Source organism: Phyllostomus discolor, chromosome 6 (genome assembly GCF_004126475.2).
Source record: "Phyllostomus discolor isolate MPI-MPIP mPhyDis1 chromosome 6, mPhyDis1.pri.v3, whole genome shotgun sequence".
NCBI lineage: Eukaryota > Metazoa > Chordata > Mammalia > Chiroptera > Phyllostomidae > Phyllostomus > Phyllostomus discolor.
Genome location: NC_040908.2, coordinates 162,628,736 through 162,652,028, shown reverse-complemented (window position 1 = coordinate 162,652,028; position 23,293 = coordinate 162,628,736). Strand labels below are relative to the sequence as shown.

The 23,293-nt window shown below is 63.0% G+C and overlaps 1 protein-coding gene and 1 long non-coding RNA gene across 12 annotated transcripts in view; one reads left to right on the top strand and one right to left on the bottom strand.

Moving 5' to 3' along the window:
* Positions 1–23,154, top strand: part of SYT7 (synaptotagmin 7) — a 58,113-nt gene extending 34,959 nt beyond the window's left edge. For 3 of the 11 annotated variants that reach the window (XM_036029541.1, XM_036029542.1, XM_028517148.2), the window contains 8 exons: positions 2,252–2,620; positions 6,245–6,367; positions 11,345–11,480; positions 15,289–15,559; positions 18,482–18,651; positions 19,091–19,205; positions 19,760–19,959; positions 22,184–23,154. In XM_036029541.1, the coding sequence (XP_035885434.1) occupies positions 2,252–2,620; positions 6,245–6,367; positions 11,345–11,480; positions 15,289–15,559; positions 18,482–18,651; positions 19,091–19,205; positions 19,760–19,959; positions 22,184–22,288 (1,489 nt within the window). In that variant the 3' untranslated portion in view covers positions 22,289–23,154. Of the gene's footprint in view, positions 1–2,098; positions 2,621–6,244; positions 6,368–11,344; positions 11,481–15,288; positions 15,560–18,481; positions 18,652–19,090; positions 19,206–19,759; positions 19,960–22,183 lie in introns of those variants that run through there. The other 8 variants (XM_036029546.1, XM_036029543.1, XM_036029548.1 and 5 more) reach the window with 6 other exon arrangements.
* LOC118501368 lies at positions 9,305–23,293 on the bottom strand. Its single transcript, XR_004904012.1, has 3 exons — positions 23,161–23,293; positions 10,710–10,715; positions 9,305–9,318 (listed from the first exon to the last, which is right to left on the bottom strand). It is a non-coding gene; the product is annotated as an uncharacterized LOC118501368 (long non-coding RNA).

Sequence of the window (23,293 nt, the reverse complement as noted above, 5' to 3'; positions counted from 1 at the left end):
TGGCCAGCCAGGCCCTTCCCACCCGGGGGTAGCTCTGACTCCAGGCCTGAGCCAGGAAAGGCTGCTCCCTGCCCAAGACCCCGGCTAAAGCCATGTCTCTCTCTCTCTCTCTCTCTCTCTCTCTCTCTCTCTCTCTTTCTCTTTCTCTCTCTCTCTGCTATTCTCTGACTTTCTCTCCCTCTTATTCTCTCTCTCTCTCTCTCTCTCTCTTTCTCTTCTCTCTCTCTCAGCCCACAGGGGCAGCCTAACTGTTGTCCTTTGGTTCCCAGGGTAGGCTCAGGGCGTGAACAGAGCTGAGGTCTGGCTGCAGTGGTGAAAGCGGTTCCAAGGGCCCTGGGGCCCCCTCCCTTGGGCAGCTCTGAGGTGCACGGCCGCCCCATGGCCCTAGACTACAAATCGACAAGCTTTCTCTGCAAAGGGCCCGATAGGAAATAGGCCTTGCCAGTCATGTAGTCTCTCTTTCCCAATCACCGAGCCCCACCGTTGCAGCCCAGAGCAGCCATAGACGGATGTGCAGGCAAACCTCGGAGATCCTTCCCGTTCCATTCCAGACCACGCAGCAAAGCGTGCGTCACAATGAAGCACGTCACGTGCATTTGTTTTGGTTTCCCAGTGCACATAACAGTGACATTTACACTGTGCCGTTGTCTATTATGCCTCAAAAGAATGCACGTACCTTGATTAAAAATACTTGGTTGCTAAAAAAAATGGCACTTACCGACTTGCTCAACCCGGGGTTGTCACGAACCTGCGATGTGTGTAAAAAAAAAGAAAAAACAACCCACCATACCTGCAAAGCACAGTAAAGCAAACTCAGCAAAATGAGGTGTGCCTATAAATTAATGGCCATGGCTATGTTCCAATAAAACTTTATTTAAAAAAAACAATTGGCCCAGGACCCAGATCTTGCCCACCCCTGCCCTAGACCACTGGACCTGGAGACAGAGGGAAGGGACAGAGGAAGAGGTTGGGACCCCGGAGACCCAGGCCCTGCCCATTGGATGTGCTAAAATCTCCAGCTGGGCCGTGAAGCAGGCAGCCGCCCAGGGGAGGCCCGGGGCCTCGGACCCCGTCTGCCTCCGTCCCCTGAGACGCTGCAGCCACTCCTGGCGCGGGAGCTCTGGCTGCACCGCACACCCCGGGCTCTGGCCTCGTTAGGTCCTCACGGCCGCCAGGCGACAGGGGCAGTTCAGATTCCTTTTCACTCCCATCTTACAGATGGAGAAACTGAGAGGTGGACTCACTTTTCCAAAGTCCCCAAAGTCGGAAGTGGCAGGGATGGGCTTTGAACCCAGGTCTCTGACCTCATACCGCCTCTGATTAGCCTTGTCCTATCTCCTGTCCTGGCCCGCCGCCTCGTCCCAGTGTTTTTCTGAGAGGCCGGTGGGCCCGTGAAATGCCCTCTTTCAGATGCACAGAGGACAGGACAGTCACCCTGTTTCCCATCAGGAGTGTGCAGAGTGGCCAGACAAGTGGTCCCTGGGGCTCCCACCCCGTCTGCCCCTCCCCTGGGTTCCCTTCTCCAACTAGCGGCCATTCCCAAAGACACCAAGAGGGGACGCTTCCTCTCGGGAACAGTAACCCCCGCAAGGAGGGCAAAGATCTGCACCAGAACTTGAATCCTGAGGTAGCCCCAGCCACAGAACAGAGGTCTGGGAGCCCAAGGACACTCCCAGCCTCTGTGGACAAAGCATGTGAATTGCCACCTTCCCTCGATTCACCATGCATTACTAGGCCAGCTCTGCCCTGGCCTGGATTTCCTCATGTCCCCAAAGGCCAGGAGCACTTAGAACACAGAGGCAGACTTTCCTGTGGTCCCCCAGTGAGACAGCGGGCGGGGACGGCAGCAGCTCCCCCCACCCCCTCTCATTCCAACATGACAGGCGGCCGCAGGGCCTTGGGGACCTGCCTTCGCCATGCAGCAGCCTCGGAAGCTTCCGGGGCCCATCAGACCAGCCGAGAGGTCTGCTCAGACAGGAGGTACCTGGGCGTTAAGCTGAGCCAAAGCCAGAGGGAGGGCTGGACGGGGCCAACCTGGGGGCCTCCGGGTGGGCTCGGGGCTTTCCGGCCTCCTGGGTGAGGTGGCGGCGGCGGCAACTGCAGCAGCGACAACTGCGATGGAGGCCCGGCGAGGTCCAGCAGCACGCGCCCTGCCCTCGGGCCTCCTAGTCCTGGCTCTAGGCTTCTTTCTTCTCCACTGTGATCCCTTCACCTGCTTCTCCTTTCTCTCCTCTCCTCCACCCACCCCAAGTTTCGAGGACTCCACCCTGTCCACGGCCACTACCCTTGAGTCTATCCCCAGCTCCACGGGAGAGCCGAAATGCCAGCGACCCCGCACCCTGATGCGGCAGCAGAGCCTGCAGCAGCCGCTGAGCCAGCACCAGCGGGGCCGGCAGCCCAGCCAGCCCACCACCAGCCAGAGCCTGGGCCAGCTGCAGGCCCACACGGCCTCAGCGCCCGGCCCCAACCCCCGGGCCTATGGCAGGGGCCAGGCTCGGCAGGGCGCCTCGGCCGGCTCCAAGTACCGGGCGGCTGCTGGCCGCAGCCGCTCCAACCCGGGCAGCTGGGACCACGTGGTGGGGCAGATTCGAAACCGAGGCTTGGACATGAAATCCTTCCTGTAAGTCCCCCCCTCGAGCCGGCCGGCCCCCCACCCCCCCGACCCAGCCTCTCTCCCCTACATCTCCTTGGGAACCGCTGGCCCTCCATTTCCGGAGCAGGGTGCCCGGCAGACTCGGCCACCCCCTTTCCAGTCTCTTGTGGCTTATAGTCCAAGCCGGAAGCCCCCCACAGAATGATTCGTGTCTGAGCCGCCCCTCTGAGGACCCTGGCGTCTCAGGGCTCGGAGAAGCTCCCTCCTAAGGGTCAGTGGAGGCGCTAGAGAAGCTGCTGAGGCCCCAGGTCTGTCTCCTCTTCCGGACTAGACCCAGGCTGCTTGTGGCCTCCCTGCCAGCCTCCCTGTCTCCTCCTGTGACCTCTGCCCTCCCCTCCTCCCAGACCTGGTCTCCTTCCACTTGCCTCCCAGGCCCTGCCTCCTTCCCTCCAGTTCACGTCTTCCCTCCCTCCCCCACACTTCCTCCCTCCCTCTCCCTGCCCCACCCCTACCACAGGCCCCATCCGTCCTCTGCCTCTCAGACCTTCTGCAGCCAGCCAGCTGTCCTCCGCTCAGGCCCTGGCTCCCATACTGACCCATCCATCCCCTGAGGAAAAATCTCGGGTGTTCCTCCCAGTGCTTTAGAGAACCTTGTTGCTAAATCAGAATCTTCTTTCAAGTGTACAGGTCTGAGAGGTAACAGCTCGTCATCAGTACCTGACCTCAGCCATTCCCCCAGCTACGTGCCCCCGCCCCACCTAGGGCCCTCCCACCTGGAGCACCCACTCCGCTCCCCAGCGCCCCCTCTGGGCCCCTGTGCTCACTCTCAGAGCCCAGGGCAGGTCTGGTCTTCCACCCCTCCTGTCACCGCCTTCTGGGGCCTAACGCGACCTTCCTTCCAGGCTCTGGGGGCCGTTCCCCTCGCCCAGGTCTTTCTTGGGAGCGGTTTTCCCGAGCAGGAGACCAGCACACCGAGCCCGGGAGAAGAGAAAGGGAGGAGGAAGGAGAAGGCCAAGCTCAAGGCCTCAGCTCATTGGCAGGATGTGGGCATTCTGAAGGCAAGCAGGTCCCTCAGGGCTTTCTGCCTCTCTGGCTGGACCCCAGCCCAAGTCTCCAGGGCAGCCGGGAGCACGGCCCCTGGCAGAAGCATCCAACGGAAGAGGCCGTGCCCACGCTGGCTTCCCTCACTCGTGCAAGTGACCGGTGGCCACAGGCTGGCGGGACGTGCCACCTGCAACTCTACCCGGCAACTCCAGGCAGCACACCCATGGGGGCTCCTCCCCGCCCGGGGACCCTTGGGCATGAGACCAGGGGCCCAGCACAGCCTCCCAGCTTCCAGGCTGCAGTTTGCTTTGAGGCAGGTGCGGCGGCCCTGGCGTGGATCAGGAGAGTGAAGGGAACTGGTTCTGCTGCGGCCTGAACGGAGCCGAAAGCCAGCCAGGCCCCTGCACCCCCTGCTTCCCCGGCAACCCCACTCGTCGTCTCTCGCAGCAGGGGCTGGCCAGTTGCGTGAAGGGTGGATCAGAAGTATTTTAGGCGTTGCAGCCTTGATCACATTTAAAAATGGGCCAACCGTTCTCGGCATGCGGGCTGTACAAACATAGGCCGCCAGCTGTCGTTTGCTGCCCCTTGACCCCTGACCCCTGCCTTACAGTTTAGTTTCTAAGGCCCAGGTAGAGAGAGGGTCAGGGTGAGAAGGCTAGCCACGGCCAGCCCCGCAAAATCCCACGCCCTCTCTCAGGGAGGGAGGCGTTTCTCCTGTTGAATGGATGGGACCACCCAGCACCACCAGCTTCCCCCTGACTCTCCCCGTCTTGCCCCCCATTCTTGCCCTTGCCTGGCCTGCAGTCGGAGAGAATGACAAATCGGGAATTTCTGCAGAGGAGCCGTTTTGTTTTTAAGAAGAGCAAAAGGAGTGTCTGAAAAAGGCATTAACCAGGATAAAAACATGTTGTTTTCGCTGGGTTTGCCTTCCCCCAGCTCAACCAGCTCCCAAGCAGCCAAATGGAATTTTACCAACTCCAAAACAGTACCGGTGGGCAGAGAACAAAGGAAGTGAGGATCCGTCCCCAAAGGTAGATGCTAGTGCAAGTGTCAGCCTGGAGTGGCCATGCCTAGGACAAAGACACAGCGACAGAGAAGACCGTGCGACCACTGAGCTTCCCCCTCTTCCATCCCCCCAATGCCAGCTCCCGTTTTCCAAGACCTCTGTGCCCCGCCCTCCCCCCAGAGGTCATATCCTTCCTGCTAGAGTTCCCTAGTTGACACCTTCTTGGGGACAAAGCCTTAGCCAGCTGCTTATCATTGCCTTGCCCTCCTGGATGGAGGTGGAAATGGTGGACTTCCTGACCCAGGATCTCACCCCTCTCCAGAATATTCCGCCAACATAGCATCTTTCCCTGGGACCCTCTGGAGATGCTTTCATGCCCATGCCACCCGAGACTCCCTCCCCTTCGTCGGATGAGAGACCCGACGCTGGATGAGCTCCCAGAAAATGCCTGTGAACTCAGGTGGTGTTGAGGGGCAGCAGGCACGCGGGCAGTTGCCCAGCAGCAGTTTTCCGAGAATGCTCCACACTAAGGATGTCCCACCCTGACCTCTGGCCCCAGGCTGCTGCCCACACGTGAGCTCCAAGACAACGGCCTCGCCTTTTCCTGGTCTGCTCGCGCTGCTCTGCCTGGACCGTCCCGCCTTCTCCGGGCTGTGCTGGCTCAGACGCGGGCTCCCTCGAGTCCTGCTGGGACGTCTCCAGACTTGCCAAGTTCTTGCACTTTCTCAAACTCCGTCTTTGCTTTTTGGTGCCTTCTGGACTGTTTCCCCAAGGGATGGCCTTGGCAGCTGTTCCCTGGATCTCCAGGAAGGGGACACAGAAGGCCCGGGCTGGCCAGTACACCAGACGCCGGAAGGGACCTCCATTTCCCTCTGATGGGCTGTGTGTCCAGACACCCAGGGCAGGAAGCTCCTAAGACCCCTCCTGGCAGCAAGCACGCCTAGCTGGCCATGACCAAGACATGTCTTTCCGAGCGGCTTCTCCATAAGCACAGAGCGCAGTGCCCACTGGACTTCCAAACTTTCTAAGAATCTCCCAGCTGGGAGCCACACCTGCCTGCACAGTCCCACAGCAGGACAGCGACGGGGCCCCTCCTTCTCCTCCCGGGGGCCCAGATGGTCAAAGCCAGTAGCCCCTGGCCTTGGTTCAGCTGGAGACGAATTAGCCTTTGGAAGTCTGCCACGTCTCAGGGCCCGGGCTCCACTCCCCTCAGCCTTCCCCCAAGGTCCCCTCAGGGAGTCCCTGTCCCAGGCCATTCTCAGCAGGCCTCTGCCTGACCCCCTTCCCCTTTTCTCTTCGGAGAATCTCGCTCTGCCCCGCCACCCCCTGCCCCCCCCCCCCCCCCCGGCCCAGGCTCGCTGGGTCTCAGACCGTGGACATCCGCCCCGTCCTCCATTGCCCGCCTCCCTCCCCGCCCCCTGCTCTGCTCTACAGCTGTTGACAGTGCTGAAGTTCGGTTTCTCTCCTGCAGGGCCCGTTTCTTACGCTTGTTTCTTCTCTCTTTTTGTCTCTGTCTCTGTCTCTCTCTCCTTCCCCTCCCTGCCCCCGTCCGTGGGGCCTCCTCCTTTTCCCCCGGCTGGCGGGCTGCCCACCCCGGGCAGGGAAGGCCGGATGGTGGTGCTATCCTTGGTCTTAGGGCTTTCGGAACAGGATGACTTTGCCAATATCCCTGACCTGCAAAACCCAGGAACCCAGCAGAACCAGAACGCTCAGGGGGACAAGAGGTACGCGCTCAGGCGAGGGCCTGCCGCGGCGCAGAGAAGGATGCGCAGAGAGGCTGCCCGCCTCGACCGGCCCGGCTGCTGCTGGAAGAGGTGGCGGTGCCTTCCACGGATGCTGGAGCGGCAGGACTGCCCCCCCACCCCCCCACCCCAGCCGGCGCCCTCCCACACGGCCACCCTGGTGGTGCTTCTCGGGTCTGAGGCCAGTGCGGCCGTCCTGGGACCATTCTGGATCAAGCCTGCTCCCCGGGCATGCTTGCCCTCGCCCGGAGCAAGCCAGCCTTTCTGCCCCATTCTCCCGCTTGGCTCCCTCCCGCTGCCCCCTCATCTTTCATCTCTGCCCTGACCCAGAAATCCCAGTTTCTTCGGTGGTTGGTGGGCCGGGGGGGATGTCAGGGAAGGGGCGCCAGCCTGTTCTCCCTCATCCCCGCCACCCCAACCTCCCTCTTGCCTGGAGGCCCTGCTGGGGCGATGGTCGCACCCCCTGCTGCACAGGTGTGGCCAGCTGCTGCACGCTGGTGGAAGAAGAGTCCCTGGTGGGGAAGGGTCTGGGGCAGGGGAAGGGCCCGGTGGCCAGAAAGAACCAGGGAGGCAGACCCTGAACCTGAGGTACCAAGAGGAGGGGCCGGGGTGAGGGGCCAAGAGGAACCTGTCACTGGGAGCCCAGCCGCTGGCTTCAGGGCCCCGTGGGGACCAGTGATAGCCCCTGTGGCCACAGCGCAGGCTACACAGGGGGCTGGGCATTTGACCGGCCACAGCCTCGGCCACCGGGGGGCTCAGGGAAGCATCTCCGGACGCCCCCATCTCAGGGAGGGCATGGAGCATTCTCGTGGCGAAGGGGACGGGGAGAGCTGGAAGGCCCAGGCTCCAGCAGCACCAGGAAGGCGGGGTGATCCTGCGTCTGGTCTGGTGGCCCCCCGCTCACCCGGCCACACGCCCGTGCTCGTGGGAGGAGGGCCCCTCACTCTGGCCAGGTCTGCCTCTCCTCAGCCTGAAGCCCTGAGCTGCATACAGGACAGCGTGTGGCCCGGCGGCCAGGACCCCGCCTTCTAGCTCCGGTTCAGCCTGTCCCGGCCCCTCCTGGGCCACTGGTTCCTTGTCTATCAGTGGGAGGGTTGGATGGGGTGGCCCTTTGCAGCTCAGACACGCTAAGTTTCTCATGAGGGGACAGGCCCTCAGGCTGGACACTTGTCAGGTCCCACCAGCCAGGCAGGGACCCTGGCACCTGTTCCCTGCGAGGCCCTCAGGTACAGGAAGGGACGGTCCCAGGCTGCTGCCAGGGGCCTGGGGGTTAGGGAAGGGTGGGCCCAGCGAGACCGCTGACCTGCCTGGCCCTCCGGTGGCTTCTGGGGACCAGCCCTCTCATGTCTTCCCGTCCAGGGCTACAGTTGCATGTGTGTGTTGGGCAAAGCTGAAGTCCCCCACAGAGTGGGGGTGAGGAGGGGAGGGGGGACCAGCTCTGTCACTCGGTGACACAGGTGGTATCCCACCCGGAGCCCGAGCCCTGGGGTCTGGAAGGAACAGAGCCCGCCACCCCGACTCACCTGGCGCTACAGAAGTCCTGGCTTCCTAGGCTGGGGCTACGGGCAGGCTTGAGGGCCGTGGGCCCAGGGCCAGCAGCAGAGGGTGGGCGGGCGGGAGGCTGCAGGGGTGGGGGTCGGGCTCAGAAAGCCTGCGGAGCACCCGGGCCCTTGCCTGGAAAGGTGTGAAGTGTGAGGCAGCAGATGCAGGCTGGAAACGAGATTTCACATCACCCATGTGTTAATTAACCGGCTCCATCTTCACCCCGCCCCCCCCCCCCCCCGGCCTATTTTTACCTCTTTGCCACTTAGGCCTCACCCCACATTATGACACCGCCATCCTTTCTGATCATTGCCTCAGCTCCCCCCCCCCACCCCGCCTTTCTGGGAAAGGGGGCGTGGCGGTGCCGGCCTCGGGGCCCTCACCGGACCCAGCCTGACTTTCCGAGTGGCCCCACGCTCTTCCCAGCCGGTCACCCCCATCCATCCTGGCGCTCATTTCTCATGGCCTCCGGGGAGCTTGCAAGGGCGTCCATACCCCAGCGCCTCCTCTCCAGCACTCTGCCCACCCCAGGGCTGGCACCGGCCCCACCCCCTGGGCACCAGGCGCCTGCCTTAGGGCTTCAGCCCTCTGGGCCCCCGGCTCCTGGGACCTTGGAGTGTTAGTCGTAGGTCAGCTGTCCCTTCCTCTTCGGCTTCTGTCTCCAGACCCACTGCCCGCCTTTCCACCCCGTCTCCGGGATCAGGGCTGGGGGGCCCTTGGCTGTCGTTGGGGAGGACTTTCTGCCCCCAGGGTCTGTTAGCGCAAGGCTCCAGGGGGACAGGAGGACCCTGGGGTAGGGGTGGGAAGAGCGGCCCCTTCAGGTCCCATGAGAAATGGGGGTGCGTCTAGCAAGAAACTCGAAGACGGAAGGGGTGGGTCCCTGTCCCTACTCCCAGGATTCTTGGTGGCTGGGAAGCCCCCTGTGCAGGATCTCCCGGCCCCTGGGCCTCAGTGCCCTGGGTCCCAACGACTTCAGATTGATCTTGGGCCCGGGAGGAAGGGAGGGAGGGAGGGAGGCCAAGGCGGCCCCTGGCACTCACACGCCCCCCACTGCACCTTCACCCATCCGCCCTGCACCATCCCCACCTCATGCTGTCAGCCATCCCTTTCACCACTGCTGCTTGGGATCCAAATGGTTTCCATCATGGCCCCGCCCCCACCGCGGTGGGCCAGGGGCCCAGGCCAGGACCTGACCGCCCCCCCATCGCTCTCCTTGCCCCAAAGTCACCGTGTCCCTCCTGTTGCGGTGTGTGCCCCCGCCTCCTCTCTGCCTGTCCTCTCGGCGCCTCGCTCCTCTTTGTCCCCTCGTGCACCCTGCAGCCTCCTTCGCTCGTCTCCAACTAACCTTTCTTGGCCTCTCTCTCTCCCCCCATCCTTCCTCCCATCTGCTCCTCACAGGGATGCCCCTGGGCCGGTGACGGGCCCCTCCGCCTCTCCCTCCGCCTCTCTGTGCGCTTGTCTCTCTGTCTCTCTCTGTCCTGTAACCTCCAGTAGCTTCCGTGGCGCTGACCATCTTTTCCCAGGCTGCTTTGCAGCTGTGCTGATGCAGTGGTGTGGCCAAAATAACTCTGACTTTCTCATACCTTCAGCAGTCAATCTCCGCTCTCTCCTCCTCTACCCTCTATTTTTAACCTGACTTTACCTCTCCAGCTATTTCAGTCTCCTCTTCCTCCCCGTGCCTGCCTGCGTGAGCACGTGCCCGCCCGTGTGTCCGTGTGTGCGCCCATGTGTGCGTGTGTGTGTGTGTATGTGTGTGTCTGCCCAGGTGTGTCCGTGTGCGTGCGTGCGTGCTCTGCTGTGGCCGCGCCTCTGGGAGGGGCGCCCTCGAGTGCCCGCGTTGGGCGGGGGCGTTTCCGTGTCGTCCAGGCAAGGCCCAGTTCTCACGGCGCCCGGTCGTCAGGGTGCGAGTCCCTGAGACTGCGCCCTGCTCTCCTGTTGCAGTCCGTCCCCACGCACCAGCACACCTTGGCATGCTCGGGCCTCCCCCCGCCTTGGGTTTCCTGTTGGGCTCAATGTGTGTGTACCCCTGGGCGGGTGTCACCTTGCTGCTCTGGTCGACCTGCCTGTCGCCTGTGCCACTCTCTCCCTGTCCCCTGAGTGTCAGTCGGGCTTCTGTGCACTTGTGTGGGTGTGTTTGTGCGCACGCGCACCCTGCTGTGTGTTGGGTCCTGGTGTCTCCCCTCCAGGACCTGGCCTATTCCGTGCATTCTGGTGTCTCCCTTCCAGGACCTGGCCTATTCCGTGCATGTCTGTCTGTGTCTGTCTTGGCCAATTGTGTGCTGGTGGCTGGTCCGTACCAAGGGCCGTGGCTTGTGTCCAGCCTGTGTGGCCTCCACGTCTGGCTCTGGCCCTCTCAAAGCTGTTCCGTTGTAGCCTGTCCCGAGCCCCACGCTGCCAGTGTCCCGGTCTCCTCCATGCTGCCTGCCCCATCTCTCCTCCTCATGGGATGTTCCAAGCTGGTCCCTGGACAGGCTTTTAGTCCCCCTTCCTGAGCCCAGTGAGACGGAGCCTGGGCTCACCACCCAGCTGCTGGGCCAGACCGTCTGGCTCCCTGGAAACAGTGTGGAGTTGGGGTGCAGACAGGGCCTCTCGTGGAACGGTCAGATCAGGGGTTTCTGGGCGGTACCCCATCTTTCTCCAACCCTGAGGGAGAGCCTTCTCAAGTGTGCAGGCCTCCGAGCCGGGAGAGGGTGGGGACTGAAGAGCCAAGGGTGACGGCTTACCCTACCCAACAGGTGGCTATTTAACTCTAAGTGAGTTTCAGTCAAACCAAATGAAAAACTCAGTTCTCAGTCGCACCGGCCACATTGCAAATGCTCCGTGGCCACCCGTGGGCAGCACAGGTGATAAACCACTGCTGTCACCAGAGAACGTTCTGCTGGACAGAGCTGTGTGGACACTGGTGCTGACCTCACCTGGTCAGCCTGGTGCCCGAAGGGCACCTGTGTGCTGGCTGAGCCCGAACAAACACAGGTGGGGCATCCGGGAGATAGGCACTCGGGGTGTGTTTGCGGAGGGTAATGATGCAGAGAGGCCACCTGGACACCCACCCCGCAGCCTCCCCTCCCCGGCTGGGGCGGGCAGGGATGCCGGGGGCCTCTGGGGAGGGAGGCACACTCGGAGACCGCCAGGCAAGTTGTGAGTGAGGGGTGGGGGTTTTCTGGGGAATAGGTGGAGTGGGAGGACCCCCCCCCCATACAGCATATACAGGGGCGGCCAAGGCTGACTGCGCTGGAACGGGTAGGGGGATGGGAGCCAGACCTCCCTGAGCACAGGAGCACAGGTCCTGCCGACCTGCAGGAGGTGGCAGCTGCTCAGGTCTCAGAGAAGGTCCTGCCACCACCGCCCAGGCCGTGGCGCCCTGCCAGCCCCGCCCACCTCCAGTCCCGCTCACCCGGGACCCCACCCTGCCCCCAGGTTGCCTGCAGGAGGGAAGGCGGTGACCACGGCCCCCGTGCCCAGCCAGACGCCTCACGACGAGTCGGACCGCCGGACCGAGCCCCGCTCCTCCGTCTCGGACCTCGTCAACTCCCTCACCAGCGAGATGCTCATGGTGAGGAGGGTAGGGGGCGGCCGGGGGCCCACACAGCAGCTGGGCGGGGGGCATGGGGGGGTGCTGCATGTACAGAAACTGGGGACAGCGTGGGGGCCGTCCACTCAGGTAGGGGCACCAGCGTGATGCCCAGCTATTTCATGAGAACGGGCTCTCCTGCCTCAGTTTCCTCACTGGTCAAGTGGAAATAGGAACACTGCCCTCCTCCAGCATCTTTCCGGGCTGAACAGGGGCCTGAGAAAACCTTCTCACGGGAGAGGGCTTCATGGTCCTCGAAGGAAGGGCCAGTGGGCAGAGGACCAGAGACAGGAGGTGCCTCATTTCCCAGAGGGGCACCCCCTTGGGCAGAGGTCTGAGGCAGAGCTGCCTCTGGAGCAGGCCTCGAACCCGCGTCCCAAAGGCCTTCCCATCCCCCACTGCCTTGGGCCAGCGAGAACAGGAGAGCAGGAACTGTGGGTGCTGCAGTTTTCCTGTCCATACCTCACCCCACCAGGATCCCAGCCCTGGGATTCTGGGGCATTTTTTTCACCCAGGCAGTTGGTGGGGGCTTTCACATTTTGCCCCCTGGTGGCAGCATCAACGAGTCACAGCCATTTGCCCCGCCTATGTTTTCCAAAGGCCTGGCAGGAGTCAGTGCAGCTGTTGTAGCTCAGAAGCCCCAGGGGGGCTTGGGGAGGGTGTGAGAGTGGGAACCCAGTGCCAGCTGTGCTCCTGCTGGACGTAACCTGGGACAAGTCCCCTCCCCTCCCTGGACTGGGCTCCCCTCCCACAGAGAAAAGGAGGGGGTGGGGTGGCTCTCGGGCCCTTGCCAGTACAGACACCATTCCATCCAGAGTTCCCTTGCCCACTGCCTTGGCCCCGCAGCCCCCACCCTCCCTGAGGCCCCCGGAGCCCCTAGGCCCCACCCCTTGCCATTTAGGATTCCAGTTGGCCTAGCCATCCACCCGCACGCCCACCCCACCATGCTTTCTAGCCCAGCCCAGGGATCTTGTTAAAATGCAGACCCCCTGGCCTCAGGCCTGAGGTGGGTCTCAGGGTCTGCGTTTCCCTTGGGTGCAGATTGTAGCATCAGGTTTTCCCTGTTCCAGGTCGGGTCTTCCTTGGGCCTCCTCACCTTTCCCCTGTGCCCTGCCCTGCAGGCCCTCGCGTGCCTGGCTCTCCCTGACCGTCTCATCTGTCCTTTACCCATGCGGATGGCTCGGCCATTGCCCTCTCTGCACAGGCCATCGCCACAGGCCGTCCTGTCTTTCTGCACATTCTCTGCAATAGCTGCACCGCTCCCCAGTAGCCAGGTTCCCAGAAGGGACAGTCCTTTCCCAGCCAGCTTGCCTGCCCCTTGCGGCTCCCAGGGAGGGGCCGCCAGCCTGGGCAGAGGGAGGGAGTACAGGCCTCCAGCCCCTTCACAGGACCCTCAGAGAAAGGCAGGCAGGCCCTATTGCCCAGCCAAAGGCAGGTCATTAGCAGCAGCCAAGCAGGCCAGAAGTAAACCTCTGTCTGATCTCCCGGCCCCAGGCTGTCGGGAGCTGAGGGTCAGGAAAAGGAGTGGGGGCACCCACAGCTGGCCAGAGGAAGAAGGGTCAGAGGGGAGGCTGGGCCACACCCCTGCCCGAACCCGAGTCACCCCACCATAACGCTACTCAAATGCTTTTGGAGGCTTCTACTTGAGCAGGGGCTCAGACAGCACCTCCCCTGGGGCGTGGTGGGGGTGGCCAGCCCAGTTGCCTTGGAAACAGCTCTTGGAGCTGCCCCAGCTGGTTAATTAGGGCTCCAGGGCTGGAAGCCAGCACAAACTCACTGCCTGCTTCCATGGTGAAGCCCACTTGGCCCACCCCACCCCCACTCCCAGGCCATCTTGTTGGGGAGCCAAGAGCCAAGTGACCGGAGAGCCGTCAGGTGGGGCTGGGGCCACCTGGACTCCAGTCACCAGGGACTCCGCCCCAACTGTGGGAGGAGCGAGAAGGGACTAGAGGTCTTGGCAGGCCCCAGGGCAGCAGTGGCAGGGCCCAGACCGCAGAGCAGCACCGTGGCAGGGGCCAGAACCCGTTTGTTTAACCCTCCCAGGAACCCCACAAGCTAGGTCTCACGGTCCCATTCTGTGGACACAGAAACCGAGTTCACAGGGGCCTGGAGAGGGAAGGAGCAGGTGGGGGGGGGGACTGGGTCTGGGTAGGGAAGCCGCTCTCTCAGGGCCCGTGGGGTGGAGCTTGCAGGGATGCCTGGATAGGCCAGTGGGGGCGGGCAGCGGGCAGGGACCGGAGGGACCCTCTTCCACTGTGAGGAAGAGGGTCGTGGCGGGCCGCCCAGCCCCTTCCCAGCTCCAGGCGGGAAATGAGAGTGACAGTGAGGAGAGCTGGAAGGGTGCTCATGGTGGCCAGGGAGTGTGAGGGCCAGGCGCCCGGCACAGGGCAGGGCCAGGCACGTGGCAGATCCTATTATTTGTATGACTTGGATGCTTCTCACCTGGGGCAGTTGCGTCCTCGCTGGCGTGGGGGGGTACCCAACATTACCCTGGGCTGTGGACCTGTTTTGGTAGAAAGAGTGGGCCTTCCAGCCAGAGAGGGTTCACACTGCTGTGCAGTCTTGGGCATGTGACTCAGCCTCTCTGAGCCAGTCTCCTCAGCAAGAGTGGTGATAACCGCTTTGCCGCTGTTGTCAGGGATAGGTAAGAAGGTGATGTAAGAGTCTTTTGCCGTGGCAGGTGCACACTAGACATATTCTTATCACCTGCATTATTTAGTATTTCAGAGCTTGGGGCCACCTCTCCGGGAGGAAAGAAGGGCCATATGGACCTCCTGGTTGGGGGGCGGGGTACAGGGTGGCACCCAGGTGGCCAGCAGTGGGCCGTGTTCTAGGGCCTACCCAGATATTCCCAGTGAGCAGCCACCGCTGAGAAGGCTTGGATGGGAGACCCGCCCCCAGCTGCTTCCTGCCTCAGTGTCAGCCTGGGAGTGAGACGCCCGTGCACCCCAACCCCCATCCGCATATCTGTCGGTGGCCGGGTCAGCCCAAGTGGGGCCCCTGAGGGGCGGGGGCTGCGTGGGGTACGGTCCTCAGCAAGCTGTGCAGCGCTCAGAGGCATCTTCTCAACAACTCTGCTGCCCATCCCCCAGGTCCCCAAACCCGGTCACCTCAGGTTCCCAGCGCCTCGGGCCCGGGACTCTGTGTTTGTCATGCCCCTGCCTTACGCACGTAGGCATCGCTTCTGAAAACTCACCTCTTCTCATTTTATAAATCACATCTCCCTCAGAACTCTGAGGAAGTCACTTTCCGGAGAAATATCACGGCCCGTTCTTTTGAGACGTGAACAATCTCCCTCCTCGGTTTGGCAGCCCAGCTTCCTGGGTTGGTGTGTTTCACAAAACACACAAAAACGCCCCGCAGAGCTGTGGGAGGGTGGGAAGCTGGAGGAGGGAGCCCAGGGCGAGCCAGCTCAGGGGTGACCGCGGAGGCGAGGGCGGCCTGTGTCGGAGCAAAGAGGGCAGCAGACCCGGGGCGTCCGGGGAGGCTGGGGAGGGAGGTGTGTGCTGCCCTGGGGTTCAGGAGACAGGGGCTGGCCCCGCCCTCCCTCCCTGTGTGAGCCTTTCCCAGGCACTTGCCCTGTGTCTCAGCGTCCTCACCTGGGTGTGAGTGTGGGGCGGGCCTCCCCAGCCCCCCATGGTGACTGGGAAGAGTGCAGCTCTCTCAGCCACCGGGCTGGCCTGGCCTGGGGCACAGAGGGGCCTCCTAACTGTGCTGGGCTGCAGTGGGGGGGGCTCTGGGGAAGCAGAACCCCCCCAACGCTGCCTGCCGGCCTCTGCCCTGCCCGCAGCTCTCCCCAGGCTCTGAGGAGGATGAGGCCCACGAGGGCTGCAGCCGAGAGAACCTGGGCCGGATCCAGTTCAGCGTCGGCTACAACTTCCAGGAGTCCACGCTCACCGTGAAGATCATGAAGGCCCAGGAGCTGCCGGCCAAGGACTTCAGCGGCACCAGCGACCCCTTTGTCAAGATCTACCTGCTGCCAGACAAGAAGCACAAGCTGGAGACCAAGGTGAAGAGGAAGAACCTGAACCCCCACTGGAACGAGACCTTCCTCTTTGAAGGTGAGGCTGGTGCTGCCCCCGCCCACCCAGGGCCTGTCTCCCCCCCATGATCACCCCACCCCACCACATACCTGTATACACGTGACCACAGGCACACAAGCACGTGTGCAGACACATACACACACAAGGCCCTCGCAGCTCGTGCCCTGCCCAGTTAACCTGCTGCGTGCCATGTCGACCTGGGATGAGGCCAGAGCGCTGGGTGGAGCCGGCCTCACAGCCAGAGGCTCAGGAGGAGAGCTGGGCTGCCCCCGGGCCTTCGGCTCAAACACAGGACTCATCTCAGGAGGGCAGGAAGGAGGGAGGCACCCACAGCCTCTGCAGGGGGAGCACCTGGAGCGACCACAGGGTAGTGATTAAGAGCACAGGGTATGTAGGGCCCAGGCTTCCTGAGTTTGAATCCCAGCTCTGCCACTTACCAGCTGTGTGATGTGGAGCAAGTTCCCGAGCCTCTCTGTGCTCACCACAGTGCCCCCCAGATGCACGGGAACAACGCCCAACAGCCCTGTTCCACCAGTGAGAGCAAATCCCAGGGCCCTGGCTCTCCGGAACCTTCGGTATGCACCCCGGGGACTCTCTTCCACCTGGTGTCCCAGTGATCTGGCACCCCACCCCTTCTGCAAGGCAGCAGCCAGCTCTCCCACCAAATAAACCATTGAGGGTGAGCTAGTGGGTGCTCCTGTGTTTCTGGACCTTCCTCCTCCCCAGGGGAGCGTGGGGGTCGGTTTAGAGATGGCGCAGCCAGCAAGAGGCTCAGCCATCCAGAGGTGCGTGGGGCCAGTTAGTGGGGTCAGGCTTATGGGAACAGCCCTAATCCACTGTTCCCTTCGTGAACCTTCTAGCATTAACTCTGGGCCAGGCACTTTCTGGGCACTGGGGGCGAAGAACAGAATGGTGGCATTGCTGGTCGAATGGAGGACAGAGACGTGGAGATGTGTAAATAATTAGGCCATGCACTGCGTGACAGGTGCTGCAGGCACCAGTATGAGCTCCCCCGGGTGGTGCTGAAGACCATTTCCCAGAAGAAGGGCCATTCGGGATGGGTTGTGATGGATGAATAGGAGTTTGCCAAATAGGAGCCTGCCTCCTCTGGCGTTGAACAGAGCTAACTCTTCAAGTGCAAGGGCCTCTTGGAACCTGCAGCATTGCCAGAACACTTGTCATGCAAGTCACCTGAAGAGATGCCAAGGGCCACCTGGGCAAGGTCCCTGGAGTACTCCAAGCTGATACAGTCCCCCTCGATATGAGGCCAGATGTCCAAGGAACATAGGACGTCATCTTCTAGTGCACCTGCTCCTGTCTGAGGCTCCTCTGCGCTCCTAGCGTCTCTGGCTGATGGCGCTAGAATCCCCCAGAGCTCACCCTCTCCATCAGTTGGGCTGAGGTGTGGTGTCCTCTCTCCTTCTTGCTCCTACCCTGGTTCAGGGTCTGATCCCCGCAGGCCCCCAGGCTGGTCTGTGTGCCCTGCACCTCCCAGGCCGGCCCCTCCCCCCAGGGTCCAACAGCTCCAGCTTCAGACCATCCCCTGGAGTCCTGGGACCTGGCCCATCCCTCCCATCCAAGCTCCTTCCCTGGCTCCCCCTCCAGCCGCAGCTCCCCCTCCACACAGCCCACACCCGCGGCTCCATCGGGCCATTGCACCGGCACTTACTTGTTCAGTTATCGATTCACTTAACAAATATTTATCGGGTGCCTACCACGTGCCAGAAACAGCGTTAGATGCTGAGATCCGGTGGTTGAGGACCGAGATACCTTCCTGGAAATCCTAGCCTGGTGAGAGAGTCAGGCTCAAGGAAACAGATAAATCTCCATCGCAGCCTGTGATGTCAGCTGCCAAAGGAATATGTCGTCAGCATGCAGGACAGGGGGCCTGACCCTGGCCGGGATGCCAGGAGAGAAAGTGGAGACGGGGTGTGGTGGGGGCCAGCCCGGCTGCCTAGCAGGAGAAGCAGTGAAGGGGGCTGGGGCTCAGGGGGTTGGGGGGTGGCCGGAGCCCAGCCACTGAGTGGAGAGTGGTCCCAAGACGAGCGGGCCAGCGCAGCCAGCCAAGTTGTGGGAGCGAGCTCAGCGCACGGCTTTTATTCTAAGTGCACTGGGAGCCACTGAGAGGCTTTAAGCAGGAGTGTTATGATGCGATTTCTATTTTTAAAAGCTCACTCTGGCCACGGTGTTGAGAATGGACAGGAGCAGAAAGTGAGCGCGCGGGGAGGGCGGTTTGGAGACTCTTGTGACTGTCTCGGCTGGCCGGCGGTGCCGGTGGCGTGGAGGAGGGAGGGTACGGTGGAGAAGGGGACAGCTGTGGGATCCGGGGAGGAAGGTCGGAAGGACAGGCTGATGTGTGGGGAGGGTGAGAAGGGAAGTGCGGAGCCCCAGGTCCCACGTCCACTCGGACGGTGGTGACTTTGCCGTTTCCCTCTGCGGGGCCCTCCAGGGCTTCCTGTGTGGCCGCCCTGCTCACCTCGGGCTGGGCCGCGTGCCCAGACTTGCCTCAGGACAATCGGTGGCGGCAGGGCTGCCCACAGAGCGAGGGGACCGCAGTCCAGCCCCAGAGGTGGAGGCGAGATGAATGAGCGAATGAATGGATGGTGCCGGTTCTGCTCTGCGGTATCTGTGGGACTTCGGGCAGGTGATGCAAGCCCTCTGAGCCTCAGTCTCCTTGCCCGTCAAAAGGACAGGAGGCCGTCCACCGCGGAGAACCGTCGTAGCGAGACACAGATGAGGCAGTGACAGTCCTGGCTAAGGCCTCAGGAGGGCCTGAATGCAGGTGTGGCCCGCTGTGCTGGGCGGGCAGCAGCCTGCAGGGACAGAGCCGGCCCCACTCCTCCTCACTGGCCTTCCTGCCCAGAAGCCCCCCCCCCAACCGCCGCCCAGGCCCCAGGGGGCCCCCCGTCCCACTGGTCGCCTGCACTGTCTGTCCCTCAGGTTTCCCCTACGAGAAGGTGGTGCAGAGGGTCCTCTACCTCCAGGTCCTGGACTATGACCGCTTCAGCCGCAACGACCCCATTGGGGAGGTGTCCATCCCCCTCAACAAGGTGGACCTGACCCAGATGCAGACCTTCTGGAAGGATCTGAAGCCATGCAGCGATGGGAGTGTAAGGCCCCCAGCGGTGGGCCCCTGGTTGGGGGGAGCTGGCGGACAGGGCCGACAGACCCGGGCCTGGTCGCCCCTCGGTCTCGGGAAGGTCAGGAGTGCAGAGGGGTGCAGAGGGGTGCAGAGGGGCAGCCTGGAGGGGGCGGAGCTCCCGCCAGCACTCTCAGCACCGGGGCCTGGCACTCGGGGGACCCACCTGAGCTGTGGCGAAGAACCTGGCTCTGCTCAGGGAGGGGGCTGGGCACAGACCTGCCAGAGGAGGGAAGACTAAGCAGGACTGAGGTGACAGGCAGAGGGGGCGCAAGCACCCAAGTTGAGGTGGAGGGGTGCCTGGGACTATGGGGCAGGTCAGAGGGCTGGATACCCTTTCCTGCCCCTGGTCCCCTTTGCGGGGAGCCGGGAGGCGTGGCCCGGCCTCACCCGTCCCCTTTGCCTCCCAGGGGAGCCGGGGGGAGCTGCTCCTGTCTCTCTGCTACAACCCCTCTGCCAACTCCATCATCGTGAACATCATCAAAGCTCGGAACCTCAAAGCCATGGACATCGGGGGCACATCAGGTTCTGGGGCTCCCGGAGGCAGGAGGCAGACGGGCTGGGGAGGTCCTGGGGACACGGGTGTCACACTGGGTGGGGACGGCCAGGTCCACACTGTCCCCATCACCCCCGACTCCCACGCCCACCACCCCCTCTCCGGCCTCAACTCCTCTCCCCTGGAGGGTGGGCGTGGCCCCCTTTGGAGCCGCCTGTGGGTTGGCGTCCTCGTGGGCTCTGTCCGTCCCACAGTGGTGAGGAAGGGGACACTGCGGTGGGGAGAGCTGGCTTCCAGCCCCAGCTCCGACACGCCTCGTCTGCGACCTCGGGCAGGACCTGGCCTCTCTGGGGCCCCGTTTCCTCGTCCGTGTTCACGGGAGGAAGGAAGGAAGGAAGGAGTGACGGCTGAGGTCCCTCCCACTCCTGCACCCGCTGATCCCCTGAGGCTCGCCCGGGGCTCTCCTGGCCCTCTGCAGAAAGCACACAGCCCCTCCGGCCCCAGCTCCCACCCCTGGAGGGAGAAGGGCATCCTGGGGAGCCACCCCGCTGCTCCCCTGACCCCTCCCCCCCCTGGTTCCCAGACCCCTACGTGAAGGTGTGGCTGATGTACAAGGACAAGCGGGTGGAGAAGAAGAAGACGGTGACGATGAAGAGGAACCTGAACCCCATCTTCAACGAGTCCTTTGCCTTCGATATCCCCACGGAGAAGCTGAGGGAGACGACCATCGTCATCACCGTCATGGACAAGGACAAGCTCAGCCGCAACGACGTCATCGGCAAGGTAGGGGCGCCCGGCCAGGGTGTGTGCTCCCAGGGAGCAGCGGGGTGCGGTAGCCGCTGAGCCCAGGGCCGCACAGTGGGAGAGACGGGGTCAGTCCCTTCCCCGCTGTGGACCTCTGAATATGAGGGGACAGGACGGGATTCCCCCCGTGTCGTCCTGTGGACCCGCCAGCTGAGACAGACAGCTGGAAAGGCAGCGGGGAGAGGACATGGAAGGAGGAATTGCCTGGGATCCCAAAAAGACCTTCAGGGGAAGGACCTCCGAGCAGAGTCGCCCAGGGTCCCATCTGCAGAGGGCGGGCTCTGCGGGGGGCCGTGTGGGGAGCCGCAGACGCCGGACATCTGGCTGCACTTCCCACCTCCCCTGCTGCTAAGAGGCTGTGTGACCTCGGGCAAGTCACCTGCCTCTCTGAGCTTCAGCACTCTCCTCTGTGAAACGCAGCTGCCGATACCCACCCCGCAGCGCTTCACAGGGCGGTGTAAGGGTGGCTGCGATAGGTGGATGTTCTCCGTGTAAAAAGTGGCCTCTCCTATTCGTATATTAGCCAGCGCATCCGCGCCTGGCCTTGGGTTTTTCCAGGCTGTGCTCCCGTGACATCCATACAGCCTTCCATGTTGCTACTCTGAAATGTTCGTTGCTGTGCTTCTTTAAGGTTCCGTGTTAGGAGGGTGGGTTTGGGAGTGAGACTGCCAGGGTCCAGGTCCCAGCTCTGGCTGCTGACAGCCGTAACCTTCCTGAGCCTCATCCCCCGCCCCCTTAAACTGAGCAGGACAGCCCCAGCCTCGCAGCGTGCTGGGGGGCTCAGGAACACAGGGGAGACATGTCGTAGCACGGCACTCGGATCGTGCAGGTTGGCTACTATTACAATAAAAGTCACTTCTGAAACCGCCCCACGAAGGGCCCGTGCGTGCATTCAGATGTGGAGGTCTGACCTGGAACCGTGCGGGACCAGGGCGGGCAGAGAGGAAGGGGAGATGCCCGGAGCAGGCAAGGGCAGACATTGGGTGAGCCGGAGTGGGGGGGGGCCTGGCCCCATGTGGGGGAAACAGGAAGAATCCCCACAGGGAAGGGGGCCCAGGTGGAGGCGTCCCTCCCCCAGAAGGGGATGGAGAATGCAGCCGCTGGCGGTGAGGGAAGCAGCAGCCTCGCAGAGGGGGGCCGGCCCTGCCTGCTGTCTAGCGAGGCCCAGGGCGCACAGCTGGTGGACCTGTGGTCACCCGTGAGACGGTTCCAGGTGAGATAGATCTCCAGGAGCAGGTCACCCAAATCCCAGCAGGACTGTGTGTTCTGGGTGGGGGCTGGGGCCTGCTTGGCCCCTCCTTGACCGGCGCAGGCTGAGGGCCTTGGGCCAAGGAACTGTTACCTACTTCTGAGCTGTTCTGCAGCTTAGCCTTTTGGAGTAGGGAGTTCCGTAGATACCAATTATAGCTCCCATTGAAGCAGCCCTGCTGTCTGTGGGCTGAAGTAAGGCGGAGGTGAGTCTGTCCTGGCTCTGGCCCAGGTCGCTTAGGGAGCCCCGTAGCCAGCCACCCACACAAGCTGGGGATCACGCGTGTGGCCCCCCCTAAGGCTGCGAACCCCCTAACACAGAGGCCGACGGGATCAGGCTGGGAGTGTCGAGCCCCAGGCCTGGGCTTAAATCCCTCGGCACCACTTATAAATCCTGGGACTGCAGTAAGTCTCTTAACGCTCCGCACCTTAGTTTCTCCACCTGTGAAATGGAGATAATACACCTGCCTCGCAGGACGGGACTTGATGGCCTCTGTGTGCAAAGCTCCAGGCTCAGCTCCCAGGGTGTAGTCAAGGCCCAGGGGGCGGGAGTGGTCATGTCAAGGAGAGATAGTGCCCAACCCTCGGGGGAGGGGAGAGCATGGACGCCAACTGCCCCCACCCCCACTTAAACGCCCCTACGCCCCGCCCCCGCCCGCTGCAAAACAGGTTGGAGGTCTAACTGGGAAGGGCCGTGCCTGCCCTGGCTCCCAGAAGAAAGTCGGTCAGGCTGGCAGGGGAAGGCCGGGGTGGGGGTGGTGGGGCTCTGGGACATAGGGCCCCACCTGAGGGCCCATAGTGTCCCTGCCTGAGGAAGCCCCCTGGCCCCCCCCCCCGGTCCCAGGGGAGGGGCCGTTTTGGAGCTGTGGAGATGGAGTGTCAGCCCCTCGTGGGGGCAGGGGACAATGCCTCAGAGTGAGCCACTAATGCTGCCCCCGCCACTCTCTCTCCCCAGATCTACCTGTCCTGGAAGAGCGGGCCTGGGGAGGTGAAGCACTGGAAGGACATGATTGCCCGTCCCCGGCAGCCCGTGGCCCAGTGGCACCAGCTGAAGGCCTGAGTGGGCCAGAGGAGGCCCAGGGGGCCGAGGGACCGGGTCCCCATCACGCCCTCGCCACTTTATGCACAACGCCCAGCCTGGTCCCCCTGCCGTGGGTGAGGGGAGGACCCTGCGGCTTGGCCAGGGAGGGGTCCCGGAAAGCACTTGGGCCCCATTTCTAGGAAGTACCAGCCCCATCCCCCGCCAGTCCAGCTCTGGGGGAGGGGCTCTGGGAGCCATTTTCCTGCTTTGCCCCTTTCCTTCCTGACTTGCTGATACTAAAGAAGTGGGGGAGGTCGTGAGAGCCAGACAGCCAGACAGGCAGGCAGACAGACAAGCAGTTCCCTCCAGAGGCCCGCCAGGTGGGCACGGTCCCCCGTTTTCTTTAAGGCAGTGCCTGGAGTGGAGAGAGGCTGCCCCCTCGGCCTGGGCCCAGGAGAGGGGAGGCTGAGGTGTTTGGCCCCGGCCTGGCCAGGAGAGGCCTGACCCAGGGCAGTTTCAGGTGCCGGCTGGGCCCTGAATGCCAAGGATAGTATACAGCGCCCTCTGGGGTCCTGGAGCCGCAGCCCTGTGTACTTGTGTCGTGTCCACTGTGTGTGTGTGTGCGTGTGAGTGTGCATGTCTGTGTGGGGTGGGGAGCTCGCTCCCTGTCCCCCTGGGGCCCGCAGTGCTGAAGACTGTGAGGAGAGGGCAGGGTTTCGTGACGCGGGGCAGGGCTGGAGGCCCGGAGAGGACAGTGCACTGAGCCAGGGGACAGGGGAGGAGGCAGAGGGCAGGGGGCAGGTGAGGTTGAGTGGCAGGGATGGGGGAGGGGAGGGTGGGGCAGAGGGGCAGACCTGAGCTGAGCTGAGACTGGGGCTGCCTCCCACTGTTTCCCCTCCTGTCTCCCGCACCCTTCCCCAGTGATTTCATCTAGTGAACATGGTTTCACACCTTTGAGGCACCTACTGTGTGTATCCCCGTTCCACCAGGACCCACCTTCTCCCTTCCTCCTTGGGGTCCCAAGCCCCCACTAGTTCTTCCCTA